Source organism: Barbus barbus (assembly GCF_936440315.1).
Source record: "Barbus barbus genome assembly, chromosome: 50".
NCBI classification, from domain to species: domain Eukaryota; kingdom Metazoa; phylum Chordata; class Actinopteri; order Cypriniformes; family Cyprinidae; genus Barbus; species Barbus barbus.
In genome coordinates this window covers 8967941-8993510 of record NC_136728.1, presented here as the reverse complement: position 1 = coordinate 8993510, position 25570 = coordinate 8967941, and the positions used below count along the sequence as shown (strand labels likewise).

General features: G+C 35.2%; 1 protein-coding gene across 1 annotated transcript; it reads right to left on the bottom strand.

Moving 5' to 3' along the window:
• Positions 1 to 1458: 1458 nt before the first annotated feature.
• On the bottom strand, positions 1459 to 21117 carry LOC306868401 (TBC1 domain family member 2B-like). Its single transcript, XM_079414527.1, has 13 exons — positions 20702 to 21117; positions 18265 to 18409; positions 16131 to 16296; positions 14727 to 14899; positions 14400 to 14626; positions 8383 to 8769; positions 7974 to 8084; positions 7571 to 7767; positions 6306 to 6800; positions 6064 to 6181; positions 5405 to 5590; positions 4968 to 5089; positions 1459 to 2930 (listed from the first exon to the last, which is right to left on the bottom strand). The coding sequence occupies exons 1-13, from the start codon at positions 21092 to 21094 to the stop codon at positions 2735 to 2737; spliced, it is 2916 nt and encodes a 971-aa protein (XP_079270653.1). The 5' UTR covers positions 21095 to 21117; the 3' UTR covers positions 1459 to 2734.
• Between the last annotated feature and the right edge of the window lie 4453 nt (positions 21118 to 25570).

Here is a 25570-nt window from a genome sequence, read left to right as displayed (position 1 = left end):
CGGCATGTTTAATATTTGGGACATGCTTGGACAGACAGATGAATAAGTAAACGCTACTGTACTGTTTCGGAGAACGGACTTCCGAATGAATGGAGAACCAAGTGAATTGATGTATTTGGAGAGAACCAAGAGTTTGACTAAAAAAAGGTTATTGTAATAGCGGGAATGTTACAAATAACATGTACTGTAAAAAGGGATTTGAGACAAGCTGTTCAAACTGTTCGAAAGAACCGAATTGAGGAAAGAGTCAGGCTTTCTTCCATATTGTTTGAACACGTTAGTCATGTCCGATTCATGTGATTCGGTTCCTTTACAGTGATTCAGTGAAACCCGGTTATCACCTTTGGATTTGGAATTGATAGAACACGCTGTGAATGTTGAGGTCTGGGATATAAATAAAAGTTACTTATTAACTCGCTATTATTTTTGTTTGATCCGTTATGTTTGCACTATTATCGCCATCTGCTGGTCATGGTAAGCAACAACAGAGGTTGCATCTGTGTGAGACAGACTAAAATAGTCGACAAATAATATGGGTATTGTATTTTTTACATGAAAATCACATACAGCCTGTGTATTAACAGTATATTTTAGATGCTGTAGGGTTTTATATTTTAATATTATATAACCATCACAAAAACAGGAAGGATTTAAGATGTGGTGACCCCTCTATTGTAGTGCTTATGCAGTATTTCCTGTGGAAAAGATGTAGAAAGACCTTTGCAGCTGTTGTATTGTTTATGGAGGAGGCTACTGAGATGTTTCAGAACTACACAAACAAAATGAAAATTAGAATAGAATAGAAATTTATTGGATGATCATGCATAAGTAAAAAAAAAAAATCAGAATTGGAGGATTATGTCATAAGACAAGTTTCAGAAACATTACACATAATTCAATTATTTTGTATACACATAAAGGCCTGTGCAATGCATTGCATCGAGCAACAGCATCAAAGACGGTTTGAAATCATAGCTTACTCGCTGAAGACATAAGAAAACTGCTATAATAGCTCATATAACATACGTGATGGCTATATAACATGGAAAATATGAAAGATTATCTGGACAACTAATGTCCCAACAAGTCTGAAAAACAGAATGAAATATGCAAACATGGGCTTAGTTTGAGTTCAAATAACAAAGAATAACAAATTTCTATTATAAGGGAATTGTGGGTGACAAAATCTACATGCAAAACATGTCCATTATGAGAGACCGGCTCTCACAGTAAAACCAAAGATCATGTTTCACATTTTTGTTCGTCTTGACATTTGCAGTCATACTAGCAGGTGAAAAATGTATAATATGCGTATTCAATACCATAATGAAATGGAGTAAAAGATATATAAACTGCACTAAATTTAATTTCCCTGTACAACTTTTTGCACATTCTTTTGGCACATTCCTCTTTATTACTAAGTCAACAACATACTGACCTGCACATTTATATTTATAATTGTTATCTTTTATTTTTCTTAATATTTGTATACTTTATAATTGCACTGTCCTTGGAGCGGACCTGACCTACATTTCACTGCTGGTTATACTCTGTATAATTGTGTATGTGACAAATAAAAATCTTGAATCTTAAATGTACTTGCACTGATATTTAAAAGGGTGCACAGCTTTTCCAAGCACACATGTTTGTAACAAATAACTTTGAAATGACAGAAGTAAAATTGTACACTGAAAGTTAAGAAAAGTGCTAATAATTCAGACATACATTCCCTCATTAGACAGGCCCTTATGGGTTGTTACTCCATTTTCAATTTTAAGGCTTTCCTGTAGCTCAAATAGTGGAGCATGGCGCTAGCAACGCCAAGGTCATGGGTTTGATTCCCAGGGAAAGCAAGAGCTGATAAAATGTAAAAACTGTAACTTGAATGCAATGCAAGTCGCTTTGGATAAAAGCATCTGCTAAATGCGTAAATGTAAAGTGAAGTTCAGTAACAACAAACGCTTTCTTAGAACCTTTTAAAACAACAAACGAGCAAAAACCCCAACTTCCACATTATCTTAATTTTGAGCAGCTTCAGGATTCGCTGTGGATTTTAGACTGACAGCAAACGTGCATTTTGCATCTAGAACCTAAATACACAATAACCGATGCTTGTGAAACATGTTAAAAAGTCATGTGATATGGCAGGGTTTGGTAATCACGTCCTGAGCAGACAGGAAGTACTGTTAGGTAGATCTAACGCATATGTGCGTTTTTCCACTCCTTGACTGGACAGCGAATTTAGTTAAACTGAGTAAAAGTACCGAATGTTTAGAAAGAGGGCAGGCCTCGTAAACTTGAATTTGATTTATATCAAATTATCATTCAATATAATACAAGTACTGATATGATTATTACAAGTAAATAAACAAACAAAGTTCAATAAGTGCGGCTGAAAGAAAAAGTGGTGGTGTCCAGGATTGTACATCCTAATATGTCCTGCAAAATATAAGTGTATCAGAATTTTGACACTTGTGCAATCCGCACCAATCATGACTACCTAAATGCAAAGTATTTTAGTTACTTTAAGACTGATTTTGGTCAACGTACAAATGGATGAAATACTGGACAAGACGATGAAAAAATACATCCATTTTGATTAATCAAAAGGAATACTGTTCTTTGGTCTCTCGAAGTCACAGTTTGTTGAGTGAAATACACTATAAAAAAAAGAATAAGACACAATGTGATTGGCTAATCATCTTTGCAGGTCTGGTCCCTTATTGGCTGTGGTTCAGCTGTCCTCCTCGTCGTCACTGATGAGTGTGCGGCCGTCCAGGGTGTTGTCTCTCTCCCGCAGGAAGGTCTGACGGATGGCTTCCAGCTCGGTGAGCTCCAGACGGACCTTCTCCAGGTGGAATGTGCGACGGTTCTGGATCTGCCTCAGTGGGAATGGGTTCATGTCCACAAAGGCCATGCTCATCAACTTCCTGTGAGAAAACGCAAGATCATATATAACATAGGGTAATAAATCATTTAAAATATAATAAATAATAGATAATGTTCCTGTAAAATGGTAGCTGACATGAAACAAGTTGCTTTCCCAACTCTGAAGAATCAAAACAGCAAAGTACAATAAAAAGGTAATCATAAACAATACCTGAAACTACAAATAAAATACGTCAAAGCATTTAAGAAAAAAAAAAAGATATATAATAATTCTTTACAACAACAACAATAATAAAACTATTATTATTATTATTATTACAAATATTTAATAATAATATAACTAATAATTTAATAATAATGTATTACTTTATTATTTATGATAGATAGATAGATAGATAAATAACATTCCTGCAAAAATACATAAAATTGATTATATATAATAAATATTTACAATAATAATAATAATAATAATAATATCAACAATTATTATTACAAATATTTAATAATAATATAAATAATTTAATAATGTATTACTTAATATATTATTTATAATATATATAGATGGATAGATAGATAACCTTCCTGCAAAAAATACATAAAATTGATTATATAATATTTACAATAATAATAATAATATTAACATTTATTATTGTTATTGCAAACATATAAATAATTTAATGATAAATTAATAATAATATATTATTCAATTTATTATTTATAATAGCTAGACAGATAACGTTCCTGCAAAAATACATAAGATTGATTATATGTAATACATATTTACAATAATAATATCATCAACAATTATTATTATAAATATTTAATAATAATATAAATAAATAATCATTTAATAATAATGTATTACTTAATTTATTATTTATAATAGATATAGATGGATAATGTTCCTGCAAAAAATACATAAAATTGATTATATATAATAGATATTTACAATAATAATAATAATAATAATAATAATATTAACAACAATTATTATTATTATTGCAAATATTTAATCATATAAATAATTTACTAATAAATTAATAATAATATATTAATACATTTATTATTTATAATAGATAGATAGCTAGATAGCGTTCCTGCAAAAATACATAAGTGATTATATATAATAAATATTTACAATAATATCAACAATTATTACTACAAATATTTAATAATAATATAAATAATTTAATAATAAATTAATAATAATATTATTATTCCATTTATTTATAATAGATAGATAGATAGATAGATAGATAGATAGATAGATAGATAGATAGATAGATAGATAAATAAACATTCCTGCAAAAAATACATAAATTATTAGATATAATAAATATTTACAACAACAATTATTATTATTACAAATATTTAATAATAATATATTATTCAATGTATTATTTATAATAGATAGATCGATAATGTTCCTACAAAAATACATTATAAATATTTATAATAAAATATAAATATTTTCTGTGTACTGCATCCTCATTATTATTATTAACTCTATTATACATTATTCACCACACTTATTTATATTTTCATTTCAAATTTGCACATATCAGACCTTTATACACATAATTGTCTATATTATATATTGTGTTTTTGCTGTTTTGTACATTGCCTATTTGGATATTATTCTTTTAATATCTGTGTCCTGTCCTGTTGCTGTCTTTCTGTTGCCCTGTGGAGCTTCTGTCACTAAAACTAATTCCTCGTAGCCTAGGAGTAAACATACTTGGCCAATAAAGCTCATTCTGATTCTGATTATTATATCAGCTGCGTGTAAGTTGTTTTCCCAAATCTGATGAATCAAACCACAAATTGAAATGATTACAAAATTTAAAAACATTTAAAATAAGAGAATATAATTAATATGTATAATAATAATAAAATAATATTATTTGTGTATTTGTTATTATTATTATTATTCCAAAATAAATAAATAATAAATAAAGCCACTATAAATTGTATAGTATAAGAAGTGAAATATGATTATGTGAAAATAATGTTTTTTTTAAAAGTCTCTAAAAGTGTATTTCATGATCATTGCTATCCCTTACACCAGAAGCACAAACCTGGCATCCAAGATTGTACGTGTGAAGTACCGAAGGTACTTAAAAATGGTCATGGGATCCTGGAGCTTTAGAAATTCCTCTTCTTTGTATTTGAAGAGTGCAAGAGCAAATCTGAAAATGATCTAAAAAGAGACATCAAAACATATCAGCACACAGAGTACTGCCACCCTGAAACAACCAGACAAATATGACTCATTATTAATCATAAGAAAGGCAAGTATTAAAAAATTAATATCTAAGTGTCTGAGGATTTACAATGCTCAATTTTAGATGTGTCAGTAATCTCATGTCATCTTATTGTGGTTATATAAAACATTAATTAAACTAAAACGAATAACACCCAGGCTTCAAGGGAAAAGTATGCATGATTGGCAGCAGTTTGATTTATAAGTTCAGTAGTATTCTATGTTGAAGGATGTCAACATAATTCGCCATACCTTGGGTCCCTCATAGAGAAAAGCGTCCCAGATCTTGAAGAGGATGTCACTGACCACGCTGTCCACAAATACAACCAGGAACCAGTTGAAGGTGATGAGAGAGGTGTCCACCTTATAATGCTCAAAATGACCATGAAGCCTGGGTAACTTCTCGTACATCAGGTCCTTCAACACACGCTGATCTACCTACATCAAAAACAAGACACAGTCAAAAACAATCAATTCAGTCACCATTAGCAGGTCTGGCAAAAGCTCATTTTGGACTCTGCTGCAGTCACATGTCAGCAATGAAAAGCTGTAACTAGCAGCGTGCCAATAATGTGGTTTCAATTGAAAAGCATTTGGCTACTTACTCTGCATACAAACATGCGGTTAGTAAACGGAAACTAAGTTAAAACATGACACTGTTTCACGTTGCATAAGGCCAAAATGTGGTAAAGTTTGCTCAACAAGCATGTTAATGTCTTGTCGATGGAAAGGAGCCTGAAAACTCAACGCCATTGTGACAGATGACAATAAAAAAGAGATGTGCTGTTAGCCAGCTGCTAGTGAGTCATATCCAGCAAACAAAGACATTGTCAAAGCCCCGTGCTCCAATCGCCAGATTTTTAGGGGAATTTTTCTTGACTGTGAAAGAGAGAACAATCTTGAAACAGTACCTGCGAGCCTAGCAGTGTTTTAGTGTAATAATCACGTGGCATGAAGACCTCCACAATAGCCACGAGACACCAGAAAGCGTCTTCTTGGTCCAAATACAGAAGAGCAATAGCTGCCAGCCTGAAAGAATCAGAAATCTCTTTCAGATCTATAGATTTTAAGATGTTGACATAACTTTAGACGTGAGGAAACAAACACCCCACCAATGACCTTGAGAGCTGATGGAATCACTTGGACCTGATACCTGTTGAGGCCTTGGCAGTAGCCGATATCTGGATTCCTCCAGGAGAAAGCCAGCAGCACGTTCCTGAGTTTCTGGATGCCATCCGAGTCAGGAGAAGCATAGTGCTTGTTGTTAGGAAGCGTCCGGAGAAGATCCAGCTCTATCTGCTTACAGGCCGGGTTTGGTTTTTCGTTCACCGTGGACAGAAGGGTCTGGTAATAGTCTTTTGGCACGTCGTCTCGCATCTTCTTCACATGGAAGTTAACGCACCAGCTCCACACCTTGGAACGGTGGTTATGGGGAACGCCACTTCGCATCAGTGCCTTAAGCTCTGGAGATCGAACCATCTCTCTGTTCATGGTGATGGCCAGGTAGTTGTCCCACTTTACCCTAACTGAGGTCTCCTGGTCTGTTAGGGAAAGGGACTTCAGGTCTAGCGCTCTCTTTTTTGCTTCAAGTTTTTCCTCATCATCCTCTTCCTCTGGGACAGTTTTGAAGCCATAAATATCATACTCACTAAATGAGAAAGTAAACAGTATCACAGGTTATATGGTTTACAAGCAATTTGTAACAAAAGTAACAAAGCCAATAGTTAATTAGCAACTAGTTGGCGTAATTGAAACCAAGCATGCATGAAGGTGGATCCACTCAAGAACAGCATGACATGTTCTGCAGAACCAGGAAAACATCCTGTTCCTGTAGTCAAGAAGCATTTGAAGAATACTAACAAGACCAGACATGATTGAAGATGGGATCTTCAGAAGGGTGGAAGCACAAAAATGAAAGTAAACAAAAGAAAAGTCAAACTGGATGGTGACCGAGCTAGTTCTACTGTTGTTTTGGTAACAGAAAGTTTGAAGTGGCCATATTCTATAATTCTGTATAATTTTTACCTACAAGTACCTACACATGTAATGTTAGACAAGGTTTCTGGTACCAGCAATCAAAATTTTCCTTGTACATGACCATGTATAGCTTTCTCCCAGGCTCTTACAATAAAACCTCAATTTTTTTTTCTACTGTATCTTTAAGACTGCAATATGTAAATGACCAGTGCTATGACCAATTGCAGATGAAATTAATAATAATTCCTGAATACTGAAAACGTGTTTATATCTTAAAAAGTCAACATTTTCATGGTTGTGATTTTATTATCTTGTCAACTTCTGTGTAACTAATTTTTGCTGCTAAATTTGCATAAATAATCTAGATTGCAATAGGGAGGTATACACTGAGGATCTGTACATATAAAAGCAAGGAAAATACTATTTTTCGCGACATGATACCTGACAGCATTGGGTTTGAGGATAGGATGTTCCTGTTGGTCTGCGCTCTCCACCTGTAGTGCATCTTCTAGTAAGCGGGTGATGACCTCTCCCCTATGGGTCTGCTCCGAAGAGGAGCAAACGGGAGACTTCACTTCCTGTAGTAGAACCAGGTACTTACTCTCCACCTGACACAGCTTGGCCTCCAAACTGGTGCACTGTTGAGCACACAACAAAGGAAAAAAGAACATGTGAAGAACAAAAAAATGATCCCTCAAAAAATCAAAAACATGCACAGGCAGCCTTGCAAAGGTTGGAATGCTAGTGAAAAGGAAAAGGAAATGCTAACATGGCACATAAGAAAGAATCTACAAACATAACATCCAGGGTGGTTTGTGTGCAGTGCGTAGCTAAAGTCACAGACCTTTGCCTCCAGCGCTTTCTCTCTGGATTCAGCATTTCTTCTTAAGACCATCAACTCCAGAATTTCTTTGTTTAAGAAGTTATTTTGGGATTTGTAGCCCTGAAGGCTGTCCTGGAAAAGTGTGAAAACACAAAATGTTATATGTTAGACACCAAAGATAATGTACAAAACAGTCATGAAGTGTTTATAAATCTAACCTTCAATATATAGACAACTACTACCAAAAGTATCCGAGACTTTAATTGGTCTTGTGACAAAAGAGTTGACTTGGACTCAACGTCAACGACTTCTAACATGCCTTAGTCTTGCATGCAGCTCTTGCCTATGTAAGATATTTTTCACCTCAGGCTCCCACTGATTTACAATCTCACAAATACAAGATACATATATTAGGATGTTCTTGTCCTACCTTCAGGATGTCCAACTCTTGTTGTTCCCTAGTTGCACTAGGTGAGTTGCATTCAGCCGACTGGGTTCCTTCATCAACACTCTGCTGGGAAAGTTTTATGATGACTTCGTCCTTGGCCTGAATGGTCTCCATGAGCATGCCCAGCTGTTCATTCATCTCCCCAACTTTGATCTTCAAACTCTTCAACTCCTGTTGAAGACTCTCCTTCTCCAAGGCTAGCTTCTCCATGTGCCCACAAAGGTCTTTGATCTGGGTGTCTCTCTCTGCTAGGGCTTTGTCCACCTCAGCTTGGTTATGACTGTGAGGCTCCATGTTCCCAGGAGACACTGTGGAACGCCAGTCGCATTGGGAGCTACGAAGTGTTTGTTGTAGAAGACGAACCAACTCCTGGTAGAACAGAATACTGTGTGAAGCTCAAGCCTATGAGATGAGTGACCTATCAATTACTCAGATAAACTACTCAGAAACACCAACTGCTGAAGCAAAATGGGAATTCTTTTTAGTCATTGATTAGTCTTTAAATCCTGAGGTCAAAGTTCACAATGGTAGCCAACTCTGCTCCTGATGGCCTACTACCTAAAGCCCAAAACACACTGCACAATTTTAGTAATCCTATAAGATCACTGCATGTCACACTGTGCGACATGGATCTAATAAACTTGGCTACGACATGCGTGTAGAATGTATGATGATGACACCTATTGACTCGTACGCTACAACACACGTTACTATAAAAGAATAAAACGTCACCAGCATGCGCTAGTGGTAAACAAAAAGAGCATGATAAATCACTTTAACAGTTGTATTTTTTACGTGTGCTGAAAAAAAATTGGAAGCGGCGAAAGAGGAAGGGATAAGAGCTTGAGGTAAGAAGTTTTATTTTTTAGTGCCATGTCACGATTTCATGTTACATTTTTATTGGTTGGCCAGTAAACGTGGATCATACCAGCAAAAACACTGTGCGATGATCATGTTGTGTATCGTTGGCTATCTTTGATCGCTAGACCGTGACAACGGCCATCTCTGAACCTCTCTCACTGTACGACACAGGACCACTGATTAGGAGACACGATGACAGAAATCACGACGATTGCTTCACAATGACAATCTTTCGTCTGGGACAGCCGTTATTAGCGAGGTAAAGTCTTTTTATAAATGTAATGTTTTTTTTTTATATTATTATTAGCCTATTGAAAATATTTGTAATAGCTATATAAACAAAATGGATCTGCAGTCATTTAATATCCCCTATGAAATTTAAATAAACATGATGGATACAATCAAAAAGACAACTAACATAGAAGCTAACTCTGTCAGAGTGATGCATATCTTTATAATTAGCTATGTACAGTGCAACATCTGCATATGAAGAGTTCATTTGCAAAAACAGATAACTATGTTTTTAACAATTCTCAGAAATCATGTTTCTTCACTGTGCATTTCAATTAATCTCAATCAAACTGCAGTTGGGTTATTTTGACTAGGTTAAAAATAAATAAAAAACAGCTAATTAACACAACAAAACACAATAAAAACAAATAAAAACATGATTTTTGAAAATGAAAAAAAAAAACCAGAGGTATCTGTTTTTGCAAATAAACTCTTCATATCATGTTACAGTGCTTGTTGTATCCTTATAATAATGGATACAGCACTGATGTGGGCATCCTGGCGATAACATATGAAAAAAAAAAAAAATGTAAAAACTTTGAAGTCGCCAGTAAAGACAAAAACATTGTGGATGAATTTAGACATTAAAGTTTTTACATTGTAATGTAATGTAGGTCATCGCGTATTGTAATGTAGATCAAAAACCCTTAATTGCTACATGTACTGTTAGACTTCACTTAGACGAAGTCTCTTTGGATAAAAACGTCTGCAAAATGATTAAATGTAAATAAAAACATGAATTTTAGACCTACACAGCACATGTGCGTAAAACATCATTATGTATTGGATCTTATCCAGTACGTCATCGTGCTACAGGCTGCAGCGAGGACCTCTTGACATTTCCATGCCCCTAAACATGACTCGGCACAAAACGAAACATGATTGGTTGCTTTAACTGTCAGTCATATGGCCTCTTGGGCAGGCCTTGGCCATTCAAAGCGGTCAAAGTTCCCTGACTACTTCAACCCTAATCAAACACACCTGCCTGTAGCTTTCTAGTGATCTTGAAGACATTAAATAGCTTATTCAGGTGTGTTTGATTAGGGATGGGGCTAAACTCTGCAGGACAGTGGCCCTCCAGGACGGAAGTTGCCCAGCCCTGCTGTAGAGTTTAGCTCCAGCCCTAATCGAACACACCTGAACCAACTAATCAATGTGTTCTGAATTACTTAACAGGCAGGGGTACTAGAGTAGAACTGGAACTAAAATCAACAGAAACGTAGCCTCCAGGAGCAGGGTTGGCTACCCCTGCACTAGAGCCAGCTGGCACTAAGTCTTTACATAAGATCGACTAAATTACTCATTCATTGCTTTTTACTTTGCTTGGCACAATAAATATCAAGAGAACTCAGAACACTTGCTGTGGTAGCACTCTTAACTGGGGTCAAACTAAGTTGGGGGTTTGTCCGGGATAAAGACATTTGTGTTACATTCTGACCCTAGAATAGTTTGGTTTTGTATTAGGTATTATTTTCCAAATCAGATCAACATTTTGGAGAAAGGTTTTGATAACCTTCAGCTATCAAATGTCATTTATCGTCATGGACTGGTGAATTATCACCAAACTGATATAACAAAAAAGAGACCTGGAGGATCAAATAAAGTTAACCATTATTCTGTACAAACATTCAATTTACTACTTTCAAAAGTCTGCACATGATGCAACCTGAACTATGACAAGGAACTGAAATGCAGGTTCAAAGAAAGACCCATTGCTCAGTTTGTTGTCTCTGGATCAAGTTTTAGTTTTCATTTTTGACAGATACTTTTCTCAGCATGTTTTTATTAAGTTGTAAAATTAAATTTTTTGTAAGTTTCTCAGCATGTTTTAATAAAACAACAGTATTTTCAGTCAATAAGTCTCATCACACCTAATTCAGTGTGTAACTGAACACATTTTTGGGGGAATTAGCAAATCGTAAAGAAAACATGTTAATAAAATATTATCAATAATGTTGTAATGGTAGCACTTTATTTTACAGTACGTGTACATCCCTGGTACATATTGGCCAATAAAGCTTATTCTGATTCTAACAAACAAGACACATACTGTACTTGGTATACACATGGTAAATATGTAGTACTTACAAACAAGTGTGTGTTAATGTTAAATTGCTCTCCACAACAGTGCTTACAAAGTTTGAAGAATTGGTCATTTCTGTGTAATGTTTATGTAAAATGGTGCACTTTATTTTACAGTCCTATTTCCGTATACTTACTCTGTACATCTACCATCAATTACTCAATAAGTACCTTGGTCCATGTTTATACCCCAACATGAGTACCGCATAACTTATTCTGTACATTAACTAATAGGTACATACACCGTCGTCGTCGGCATCCTTCCGTCTACGTGAGACGATGGTGTAGTTTCCAGTGCCGCCACCTTGTGGCGACGCTGGAGTGTCCTCTCCAGTGGAAACTACGAAGCCTGGGCAGGGTAGTATGGAGAATCAGCTGTTGCCCATGCAGCAGACTCCCCCTCTCCGCGCAGCTGGTGGATCCAAGGGAAAGGCGAATGCCGATACAGCTTGGCACCAGCGGCGTCGCAGGAGTTGCCGGAAGAACGTTGAAGACAACGTCGGACCGCCTTTGGGACTCCATCTCCGGATTTGAAATCGGGGTTTACTCCCCTAGCCTTCCCATCGGTGGGTATAGCCGCAAGGCAGCGGAGGTTTAGGATCGGAGTTTACCTTCTCCTAGATGGGCTACCAATCAAGGTTAACGAGCCCCATCTGCCCGAAGCAACTGGTTTTGAGGGGCCAGAGACCCGCCTTCACCCCTTCTCCTGTTAGTTAAAACGTACATACACCAGTACTTACATAATAAGTATATGGAAATAGGACTGTAAAATAAAATGCACCATTTTACATAAACATTACACAGGAATTACCAGTACTTCAAACTTTGTAAGCACTGTTGTGGAGAGCAATTTAACATCAACACACACTTGTTTGTAAGTACTACATATTTACCATGTGTATACCAAGTACAGTATGTGTCTTGTTTGTTACCACATAATAGCACATTTTTCCATAGGTGCTACACATTTACCATGTACATACAATTAGTATGTACAATAATGTGTTTATTAGTTACTATATACGGATACTGTAAGGACCTGCCTGTTTGTACCCAATTGTCCGTAAGTACTACATATTTACCATGTATATACATTAGTAAGTACAGTAAAGTATCTAATTAGTTACCATGTACGGGCACTACCTGTAAGTGACCGTTCTTACCCACACTTGTCTATATGTACAAACTAATTACCATGCATGTACGACTGTTAAGTACAGCCGTGTTTTTTATTTGTTACCATGTACATGCACTTCAGGTAAGTACCTTGTGTTTCCACTCATTTGCCTGTAGGTACAATATATTTACCATGTATGTACCAGGGACGTACACGTACTGTAAAATGAAGTGCTACCGTTGTAATTATGAATAAACATAGTATTGTTTACATGTTATACAGAATCATTATCTAGAGTTGTTAAAATGTTAAAAGCACAGCCAGGGGCCAAAGGGGAAGTTTAAAGGGAAAAGCACAACAACAGTACCCATTTTGTGGTTCTCAAGGCCCATGCTTAAGATGTGCTGACACCTTTATAGAAAAGCACACAGAAATATACAGCTGATGTAAGAAATGGCTTACTGCACCAAAACTTGAAGCTACTGTAGATATAAGAAAAGTCTTTGAATTATAAATGTAGAGGACAAGTAGAATAATCAGGCACTGTGTCAACATTCAGGAAATCCCCATGTATGAGTACTTCAAGGAACGAGGAACTATTAAAAAACAGCTATGAAATTCCTATTTTAAAAATCTGTTTTGAACTGCTGCCTGCCTTTGCAGTAAGACTATGTCAGCATGGTACAACATGGGGGAAGTGAGTCATTTTATTTCATGGTAACAATATATATCACAATATAGTTATCTATGCTTTAATTAAAGTATTTATGATATCCAAATTTTGATAGTATAGACATTTCATAATTCTTGTCTCCAGTGTCAATATCACAAAAAAAAAACTAACACTAGCCTAGATTAAAAAACAAAACAAAACCTAAACTCAACCTCACTAAGGACAAGTAAACAGTCAGCGATGAAATAAGAATACAAAATAATTACAAGCAATAGGACAAAAAAACGACAGTAGAACAAATAAATAAGAAATGCTACATACATTGTGTAACAATCAAATGTATAAAACACTGCATTCTTCACTGTGTACATTAAATACATATTCTTCTTATTAAAGTTACAAAATTTATTTAGTCAAGAGCAGTGAGAGATTTTCTCTCTTTTGTCGTTTGATTAACATGAATTACACACAGCAGGAATATTAGACTGCTGTCACTATAAGAGCTGCCTGGATCCAATATACTGTTACACATGTTTTCTTTCACTGAAGACCTAAATTACTGTGTTTACGAGGATACTTGCAAAAATGTGCATTTTGACACATAGAAGTGTGTGTATTTAACCGTCAAGGCCTACAAAAATAACTCCATTCAATACTCCTCCATGTACGCACGCCTCTCTGACAGCAGTCAGAAACAGTCTCTCAAACAGTCCGCACATTTAACAAAATGACTTCTTTCACTGCTGATTGCATTTCAACTGCTTCAAATCACTTGTTTTTAAACCGCAATGCTTAAAAACGAATTGCAAACGATACGTTTTCATGACCATGTAGCACAGCAGCGTCACGTGAGCGTGTAGGTGCGATAGAGACGATAGTCCAAAATCTCTACCGGTTGACAAATTTCTACTGGTTAATTGGGTCTATTGGTTTATCTACCACCCCTAGTCCCAACCTGATTTACTCATATCATACCTTCTGACCGGCGAGCTCTTCTCTGAGCTGGTTTTCCTGCTCCTGCAGGTGGTTGATCTCCTCCTGCTGGCTCTGAATGCGGAGATGAAGTTCGGAGGTCTTGGTCCCGTTACATTCAACCGGTGAGCTCTCCGCACTGCGGCTGGGTTTCCCAGAGCCCATGTGAAAGGGCCGTTTCATTCTCGAGGGGTTGCGGAAGTCAAACGTAAACGCTGAGCCAATGGAGTCTGTGGGCAGTCAGGAGTGACAAGACAGACACAGTTTCAGAGGCCTTCAGTTTAACTGAATCATTTGTATGTCATTAAAATATCTGAACAATCATGTTACATCGTCGGAGGTGAGATGGGCTTTCCCTGCGCTGGCCGTCAGATGGAGGTTTGTGTTCTGGTGTGTCTTTGCTTGGAGGATCCACCATCTCCCAGTCCTCACTGCTGGCTGTGTAAAACACACTGCGCCTGTTTTCTCCTCCTCTGCCGGCCCGTAGGTGAGACATGCTATTTCTGATAGAAGGTGTTAGAAACAAGGAAATGTTATCATGCAATATAGGTACAGAGAAGCAAAATTCATGTAATGTGTAACAGTATTAACTTAACCACAGTACATTGCCAAAGACTGAACTCGCAACTACTGTTGTCAAATGTTGTCAGAGTTAATTCAAAACCTGGCGATGGTAAAGACCTTCCACTCAAACACGTAATAATATGGCATATGTGCTACATTTGTCTTGCTGTCATCATGTTCTGCGATTACTGTTTTTTAACCTCTCTCACATGACATTTATAAGTCTTCTTTTATTTGCATAAAGGGTCAAAGTATTCTATTGCCAGCCTCTTAAAAGCTAACATGGAGCTGCTGTAGAATTTCCAGCTATTTTAGTCTGTTTATCTTTGCTGAAACCCAGATTCAGTCCTCTGGCCGACTTCAGCATTACGTCATCCAAACAGATGCGTCCAAAGTCTTTTGAAAAGTTTGAAAAAGTTCACACATGCCAACAGTTGGGAAAGTAGTTAAATATGAATCATTCTAAATCAAGATACAGATGTACCTGTAATTTTGTCCATTTATAATTAGACATGCATACATAGAGTATTAAAAGTGACAAATTATTCTGTCTCAACCACAATACTCAAAATACTTAACCATACTGACTAATTGGGATTTACAGCATAACTTGTCAATTATCAGACTATAGTCGATTGCATCTGCCTACATTTTTATTATTTATAAGTTTCAATCTAATTAGGCTAATGTTGAAAGCAGATAATTATATGAATTGTATTATATGAATATAATATTATGACAATATTTTAAAAGAGCATATTCTTTTCTCATTACAAAGTACTTAAGCTGCAACTAGCACTTATTTTGATAATCAATCTGTTGATTTTTCTAATATTTGGTTTCTAATATTGTTTTCACATTATCAGACCAAACAACAACAGCTTTTGTCCACAGTTTTAAAGCATTAGGACAGTTAAATTATGACTGAATAAAGAAATATAACCCCCCCACCCCCCCAAAAAAACCCCAGACAAACTGTAATTTCTTACATAAAACACTTACTTCATTAACACCTACATAATTTCAGTTGTCGTTCTTTTATAAATATCTTTTATCTTTTTAATTCATAATACTTACTCGACATGCAGGATTTCAATTAATACAGTAAACCTTGATGCCACATGATGCCCAATAGCGGTCCATCCTAGTGTGAGTTTCCCAGCCTCCTACCTGATCTCAGAGCCCCAGTGTCGGAGGGAGTTGAGAGCTGCATTGGGTTGTGCCACAGGGTTACGCAGCGTCTGGAGCCCGACCAGCCCATCACTGTCCATCTCCACGGCAAAGTCATTCCGAACACTTTCCATGCTCTTGTTGGGCTTCTCACAGAGCATTGCTTCTAAAACAACAGTCACAGTTTGCGTTATCAGTGTTCATTTGCATTTCTCAGTCACAGTTAGAAAATCGGAACTAAAGAGAAACAAGTAATTTCATCCTAAAAAAGGCCTTCTGTATCCCTCATTAACATATGTTGAAATAATGACTTTATTCGTAAATAGCCAACAATTTGTTTTTCATCAACACTCGTCAATGTTTCTCGATTGGGTTTTTCCAACTAACAGCAGTAACAGGGTTGACAGTTTGTTGCATGAATAAATACTGTATGTAGATTCTGATAAAAAGACATTTAAAATTATGAGTTATACATAGATTACATAATGCATTTAAAAAAAAAATTAAAAGGTGTTTCCCCAGGTTATGCAATCATGTTACAATTAAACATCCCTTAACTACAATTGTTTATACTGGTCAAAATTGCATCCTTTTAGGAAGTGAACTGTGCAAAGACAAATGTCTTCTCTCTTTTTAATATAGTTGATAATCTCTGTGTTTTTGTATTTTTGTCCATAGTGGACAATCTTAAATGATCAACCCTGTTACTGTGATTTTGTACAGTAAAGAATGGATTATAGTAAAGCAGATATTTATAGAAACATCAGAAATGAACTCTATTTGTAATAAACACCATGTAGTTCCATGCACAAGGTTAGTAATGTCTAAAACTCTAAAATTGTCAACCCTGTTATCCTTGTTAGTTATCTTACAGCATATATGTGTATTAATATGCTGTCAATTCTAAACAAATATGTTGGTGGATTTTGATGTGAGAGGACAAGAGAGACTTTTTCACCTACAGGAAGAGTTATGATGTATTATGGACGGAATGGTATTTTGGCCGGAAGTCATGTTTTAAAGTTAAAACCCCTTAACGATGCATTTGTTTATGACAAACATGCAGCCTTTCACTTCACTAGACGTTAACTGATGGACTAGAGTGGTGTGGAATACTTGTGGATTATTGTGATGTTTTTATCAGCTGTTTGGTCACTCATTCTGACGGCACCCATTCACTGCAGAGGATCCATTGGTGAGCAAGTGATGCAATGCTAAATTTTTCCAAATCTGTTCTGATGAAGAAACAAACTATTTGCTTAAAACACCCCACTAAATCAGTCTGTTTATATGCGGAGCTATAATCTTCATATAATGAAAATATAGTATTTTGGATGTATCAGAAACCACTACATAAATTACTCTCTGACTCTGGTGCAATAATAATGTTGCTGAAATATAGCTGTACTACCATGGGACAAACATTAATGTGATACCAAGAAAGTTTACTATAAATTAGCTTCACATTACTATTGTTATCATTACAAATTTCAGTAACAACTATGTTAATTAATTTCATTAAATGACTACTGCATAGAGGTTCACAGGTGCATTTGTTAATTAAAAAATGGCTTACTAAGTAACAGGAATAAGGAGGAAGCACACTGGCTTTTTATTTTGGTTCTGCCTTTTCAACTTCTAAAATAATACTAAATGCTACAGCTATTCTCAAACAGCAGAAACCACAAAACTGTCTGAAGGATAAAAGAACATTTATAGTCCCTCATTAAAAGGAAACAGAAATCAAGAAAAAAACTTGTGCATACATGTGTGTATACAAAACTAATATTCATGCAATTTGAGCAAGACCAAAAAAATAGGTTATCAGAAACCTCAATTTAATAATACATATTCACGGATATAAAATAACCTTCTACTAGTATATTTACTCGCATGCTTTCTAAAAGCTGGAGACTATTTAAAACAGTGTCACATGGCCTGAGGAATCATGCACATTTATGATCTTTGACTCACCTCACATGACAAGCAGCAACAAACTACAGGTTGACATTACGACAACATCAAAAAAATCCACATATGAATAGAGGACATGATCAACAGCTGATTTTTATCGTTCTTTCTTTCAGTGCTTTGTGTGTTTGTCACAGTCTGCTTATTTCTCCATATCTCTCACCTGCATCTTTGGCCACCAGGCCTGTATGTGGAAAAAAAGGGGTGGGGGAGCACCAGCTGTCTCGGTGGCCAGACATGTTGCAGAACTCCCATCGTTTCTGCTGTAACTGCTGCAGCCAATAATGCATCACCTGCCTGTTGGGCGCCTGCACGCAGAAAGAAGAAAGAAAAGTAGTGTGAAACCAAGGCTCTATTTTTGTTTTGTGGTATAACAGTAGTCTAGGCAGGAACAGGGACAGGTGTGACTGTGACTGTCCCCTTTGAGAATCATCACGCTTGTTTCATTCTCAGTTCCAGTTTACGGTTCGGTGATGAAGTCGCTCTTTAACTGTGAGAAACAAAATATATTTCAAAACAGAAAAAGCTTTAAACGCTAATAAATAGTCAACGACCTTATCCACAATAATAAAAAGCCTAGTCCTAGACTAAAATGTAAATCTGAGCTGTTTCAACTGAAAGAAACTTGCACTGACTGATCTTAAAACATGTCTGTCCCTTTGTTTTGTCTTAAGATGCACACCAGTAATGCTTTTTTTTTAAGGGATGTTTATAAAAATGACTTAAATGTCCTAATTCAACTATGGCCTAATCCTGGTTTAGGCTAAGTCATGTCTATGAAACCGGGCCAAGGTTTTAGAAACATACTCTTTGTATTCCTGTTGGATTCATATGCCTTTGAAAATCTTTACATTTAATGCACCTTTAAATATCATCAAGTGAAAACTAATAACATTTATTTTCCTTTAATCTTAAATATATGTATATTACAAATTATTTCTAAAAAAAAAAAAGTTCTGTTAATTTTTTTTAGTGTAAAATGTACTGCTTACAAATATCATGAATTATTAATTCATAAATACGATTACATTTTGGGGATCATGATATTTTACATAATCAAATTTATAATTTATCAATAAATATTGCTTTATAAGGATTGTATTTCTAATAATTATATTTATGTGTGTGTATATATTAATTCATATTTCATTAAATATTTTTTAATGATAGATAGATAGATAGATAGATAGATAGATAGATAGATAGATAGATAGATAGATAGATAGATAGATAGTCTCTTAATATAATCTCTATTATATAATTGAATGATTCTTTTAATTATTTATTGGTCAATTGCACCACAAGATTTTGATTTGGTTGAAAGACCAAAAATCAATCTTCTTTTCAACAATTTCCTTCTTTTAATTAGGTTTTTTTCTTCATTGTGATATCAGGAGAGTTGTATTTGTATTACCTTGACATTTTCGACTTATTTAGGAAAATATAAATTTGACTTCAGAAGTATAATTCAGATAGAAACATGCTTTTTACATGCATTTTAATATAGTTTTGAATAAATTAATAAAGCCAACAACAGCCTTTTAGGGTACACACAGCTCATCTTCAGCATGCTGGGAACTGCGCCAGACTCACTGACGATCTGTTTGAAGACATTCCCTTCAACCTAGATCCTGATCACAAATAGTTACACCACAGCGTCATGAGGGCCCAAAACTACATGTAGTGTGAAATACATTTCCTAGAAAATGAACTTGAAGTTGAGAAAGCGACATGCTGTTACATTACTAAATAGATTCAGATATGATGAACCTGTCCAGCGAGAAGACCAAGCTACTGCAGAGCTTGCATAATTACAACAGCAATCTTGTGTTATAGTCCTACATTCTCCAGTCACGAGGCAAGATGTTTACAGCATTGATGAGTCCAATATGCTATATTGTATCCTGACAACAGCTGAATGACTGAGACAGCATGCTTTGTGTAAAGAAACATTCCCTTCTCAGAAGAAATCTGGCTACACAATTTTATATTATAATTTTAAGGGCTACACTTTACATATCCATATACAAATGTACATTAAACAATTAAATTAAATTAATTAAAATAAAATATTTAAAATAACATTTTCAGTTTTCGTTTTAGTTCCAATTTTGTTGTGCGTTATTTTCATTTGTTTTCATTAATTTTAGTATTATTTTTTATTTCGTAACATATTTTTGAAATACATTTTTAATGTACAATATTTATAATTGATCATAATGACCCTTATATATATTGGATTTGTTTAATACGTCTATATATAAATATATATATTTTAACTATAATGACCCTGATAATAGGAAAAAGGAGTGAAATTATGCATGCATGACAAAATCGTGCATAGGCCTACGTTAAAATGGAAAATATTAATTTATGCTCAAACATTAAAACACGCTTTTGAGAGTATAAGAATGGTCTGGAACCACTTGTTGCAAGTACAGTCAGTTCACAATATTAAAATGCACTAAGAAATTTCTAAGAAATTTTAAAACATCTTTTAAAATCAAGGCAATAAATTCAGTGCATTTAATCTTTATATGGAAAACGGTCTCATGCATTTGATTTTTATTAGTATAAGCAGATCTATAATATCGATATACCTTCAGCAGGAACTCCTTCCCCTCGGTGTGGATCTCAAAATGCCCCTCTTCCACCTCCACATCATAGTTGAAACAAGCGTCCGCTATTTCAATGTGTCCCAGTGGAAGGGCGTCTTGAGGAGTCTTAAAATAATACAAGTAACATTTCCTGGGATCGTACACAAACCAGCGCGTTTTGAAGCCTCTCAGGGGCCCTTTCCCTGTCAGTTTGTTCAGGTAGCCGCATAATTTGGCGCTCTGCTCCTTCGTGCCGTCGCAGTCGGACACATCTAAAGACCTGGCCGCCAGGATCCGGGAGTTCCTGCTGGGATTGGCAGCGCTGTCATCCTCCTCATGCATCTTTCTCTGGACTTTCTTCTCCTTTAACAGCGGATACAAACGTTCCATCCGCATGACGTCACGTGACTGCTCGTGCTGCTGCCGCAGAGGATGATGGGAGATGTGGTTTTACTGTAGTTAGTGTGCCAACACTAATGTATCTACTTGAAATATGGTTTAATATGGGATATTAGATCGAGATCCAGCCAACACTGAATTTGTATTTTAGTTATTGGTTCATCTGAAAAATATAATTAAAATGATAAAGCAATACATAACAAAATGATAATATTAATAATAAATATAACAAAACTAGAGCTGTTAACGATATGTTATGTTTATATATTAAATATATTTATATGTAATATAAAATATACAAATATAAATGTATATACATGTAAATATTTTCAAAATATATACTGTATGTTTGTGTATTTATATATATACACATGATATAGTACACATACATTTATCATGTAAACAAAACTTTTATTTTGGATGTGATTAATCGTTTGACAGCACTAAACTAAACCTGTAAAAACAATATAATATAATATAATATAAATTTTGGAAAATGGATGGATGCATTATATAATATGCAGGGATGGCTTTAACCTTTTGAGAATTAGGCTGCTACTTAATATTACTGTGCAAACAACACTTATTATTATTTACATAATTTACAGTACATATAAGTACATATATATTTATATCTGAGCATTGTTTAATATATAATATCCTCTCTAGGTTTAAAATAAAATATATAAATAAACAAAAACATGACATAACAACAGCAATAATTACAATATATTAAAATAAACAAAAACATTATATAACAACAGCAATAATTACAATATATTAAAATAAACAAAAACATTATATAACAACAGCCATAATTGTAATATATTAAAATAAAATATGATTTCACAAAAATCCACTGTCTTCTTTAATAAACACCAGGATTTAGCATGCAAGTTTCAGAGATATTACCACAAAATATGCCTAGATACATATCACATTAACATTTATTTAACATATTTGGGCATTGTTTTATTTTTAATATACTTTCTGGGGGTAAAATAAAATAACAGAGGGGAAATATAATAATTATTATTATATTGAACTGCTGGGAATCAATCACAAACTACTTGGGCATATTTCGCCGTTGTCTGGTGACCGTTAGGCGGCGCAAAAGAGCTTAATTCAACTTTAAGTGCTGTTTAATAAGTGTGTTTGCGTTTTACCTGATATGCTTGTTTTACATGTTTAATGTTCCTAAGCCAAAGTGATTAGCCTAATTAGTCATATCAAAATGACTTGAATCCGGTAATTTGACTTTGGGCGATTCCTACATCCTGATTACTGGACACATAAATAATAGGCCTAAATACCCCTAAAACAGAATACTATTGATCCTATCCAGAGAATGAACCAGATGCAAATGTAAGATTCACGTGACCGTTGGCATAAAGTCTGACATACTTCACTTACAGCTTACTCTGATATACTTACAGCAGATGTTTCTCTGATGTTCAGCTTTGTAAGAGTGATGAAACATTAACTTTAACCGCTTGAACTGTGTGTTTCCACGACGACGAAATATCTGCGGTTGCCATGACTGCCGCTCTAACGGTTTATGAGAGATGAAAAGAGCGGGAAACACTGGTTTCCTGCAGCACAAGCCGCTCTCTGAGCTTTCCTCAAGGCGACATCTGTCTCTACTGATGCAGGTCAAGTTACAAACTGGTTTATTCATGCTCCGATATACGGTAATAGAAACCCATATTAAAATGGGCAACAATTTAAACATTGTTTATTTAGCATAAACAGTCAATTCACGGTATAAAGTCTATTACGACTATTACGACAACACAAGATAACTTTCCAGCTCTTTAAAGTCAGTAGAGTGTGATTGTCTGTTTTTATTGTACATTAGCTGGAAAATAAATCAATAAATACATAAATAATGTATTTTGATGGCTTCTTATGTCCTCATTTCTAAGTCGCTTTGGATAAAAGCGTCTGCTAAATGACTAAATAAATAAGCAAGCTATAGCCTATAACAAAATGTGACCATGGACCACAAAACCAGTCAATTGTTTTTGAAGATTTTTAATATAATATTTGAAAATCTGGAATCTGAGGGTGCAAAAATAAAAAAACGGAGATAATTGCATTTAAAGTTGTCCAAATGAAGTTCTTAGCAATGCAAATTACCAATAAAAAAGTTTTGATACAGGAAATGTACACAATATCTTCAAGGAACATGATCTTTACTTAATATCCAATGATTTTTGGCATTAAAGAAAAATCTATCATTTTGACCCATACACTATATTGTTGACTATTGCTACAAACCTGTGCTACTTATGACTGGTTTTGTGGCCCAGGCTCACAAATATTAAAATATAACCTAGCATGTTGTATTTATTTATTTACTTGTTGTTGTTAAAACGCATAATTGAAATGCTATGTCTAATATGGGGGAAGTCGTGACCTAATGGTTAGAGAGTCGGACTCGTAATCGAAAGGTTGCGAGTTCGAGCCCCCGGCCGGCAGGAATTGTAGGTGGGGGGAGGGAATGTCCAGCGCTCTCTCCACCCTCAATACCACGACTGAGGTGCCCTTGAGCAAGGCACCGAACCCCCAATTGCTCCCCGGGCGCTGCAGCATGGCTGCCCACTGCTCCGGGTGTGTGTTCACGGTGTGTGTGTGTGTGTGTGTGTGTGGATTTGTTCACTACTCACTGCTGTGTGTGTGCACTTGGATGGGTTAAACGCAGAGCACCAATTTCGAGTATGGGTCACCATACTTGACAATACGTCACGACTACGACTATAATGCTGAATTATTTTGAGCTCGTTTTTCCTTTTCTTGTGGTGGTTGTCTTAAAAGATTCAGATCTTTAAAGCTGGTACACAAATCTGCAGCAAACAGACGTAACCGTCACTCTGGCACTCTCCACTGTAAACAGACGTCTGCCTGACCTTTCTGAAATGTCACTCTGTCTGACTTGTATTCCTCCACAGTGTCTCGAATATAAGTGTGAGTTTCCTTTTAACTTCTGGCCTCTATATGCCGAGGTTCAAGTGGGTCATTTGTGTCGCTTAGAACGTGACTTTTATGACTTCAACAATAAATAGCTGATGCCTTTGTTTTTTCTTTTTTTTCACGAGGACATCATTTTCACTCAGAAATTGTGTAAATTTTCTAGTAAAACACTAGTTTTGACAAATAATTACAGAGAAATGGCAAGCAACTTGAACTTTTTAAATAGAAAAAACTGAAATAGTAATTTCTTGTAAAAAGTACTCCAAATAATCTTTGTTTCACATGCAACGTTTCACATTTTTCTTTAACTTTTTTCATCATATCATTCTTTTTTTTTTTTTTTAGAAATTATACATTTTATTCAGCAAGGATACATTAAATTGATAAAAAAAGTAAAGACATTTATATTTGATTTCAAATAAATGCTGTCTTTTTTACTTTCTATTCATTAAAGAATCGTGAAAATGAATAAGATAATAATAAATATTAATTGAGTAGCAAATCAGCATATTAGACTGATTTCTGAAGGATCATGTGACGCTGAAGACTGGATGCTGAAAATTCAGCTTTGCTTCACAGGAATAAATTACATTTTAAAATATATGCAAATAGAGCACATGCTATTTAGAATTGCAATAATTTTTCACAATATTACAGTTTATGTTTTTTTTTTATTATTATTAAATGGTGACCATAAGAGACTTCTTTTAAAAAAATCTTACCAACCCCAAACTTTTCAAACGGAAGTGTTTGAGCATTAGTCTTTTTGTAGAAACTATCAACCACATTATTTACAGTATCTGAATTTCAAAGCTGTGATGATTCACTAAACTGAGTCGGCTGAAGTCAGATTATAATGTATGTAGAAATGATTTTGTCACAGTCAACAGAAAAATGGTTCAAAGCAACTCCTCCACAGCACAACCGGTGAAGGTTTTTTGAGACAGGGCTTATTAGTCACAAGAACAATTCCATGTTTTCAACATTACAGGAAGTTAGGAAGAATGTAGGTGTCTACCGTTACTACAGTCTTAATGCGCCTTTCTCTCCTTATGCCTCATGGAAGAAAGAAAATTGAGGTTGAAATGAGACAAGGGTGAGTAAATGACTGAATTTTCATTTTTGGGTGAACTACCCCATACCAAACTAACTTGTAAATGTAAGTGATTCACCAACACCAAACAAGGAAAATGAGTACAGTCCCTAAACTATGCCAGATCAGACAGCTGATCTACAGTAGAGCTCAGTTAGACACTGGAAGGAAGGTCTGAGGAAAACCCTGTCCACCAGCGCAACACACATTATTTCTGAGGAGGCTGCTGTCCCACGTGTGAGGGGTGGGGAGAACAGATCAGACCAAAAACCACAGCGCTACAGTACACACACTTTAACCCTGATGACTCAGTGTTATTGATCCTGTGCTGCCACAGTGACAACCTCTGTACCAACATTATGGCATTGGTGACACTGATTTCTATCAAAATGATTTCAAAAACTGAT

Excerpts from the sequence above, each read along its gene's own strand:
- LOC306868401 (XM_079414527.1), bottom strand. The coding sequence starts at position 21,094 with ATGCGGATGGAACGTTTGTATCCGCTGTTAAAGGAGAAGAAAGTCCAG. Across the intron at positions 14,627-14,726 it reads CCCATCTCACCTCCGACGAT|ACTCCATTGGCTCAGCGTTT; the intron begins GTAACATGATTG and ends GACTGCCCACAG. Across the intron at positions 8,085-8,382 it reads AAGAGTTGGACATCCTGAAG|GACAGCCTTCAGGGCTACAA; the intron begins GTAGGACAAGAA and ends ACACTTTTCCAG.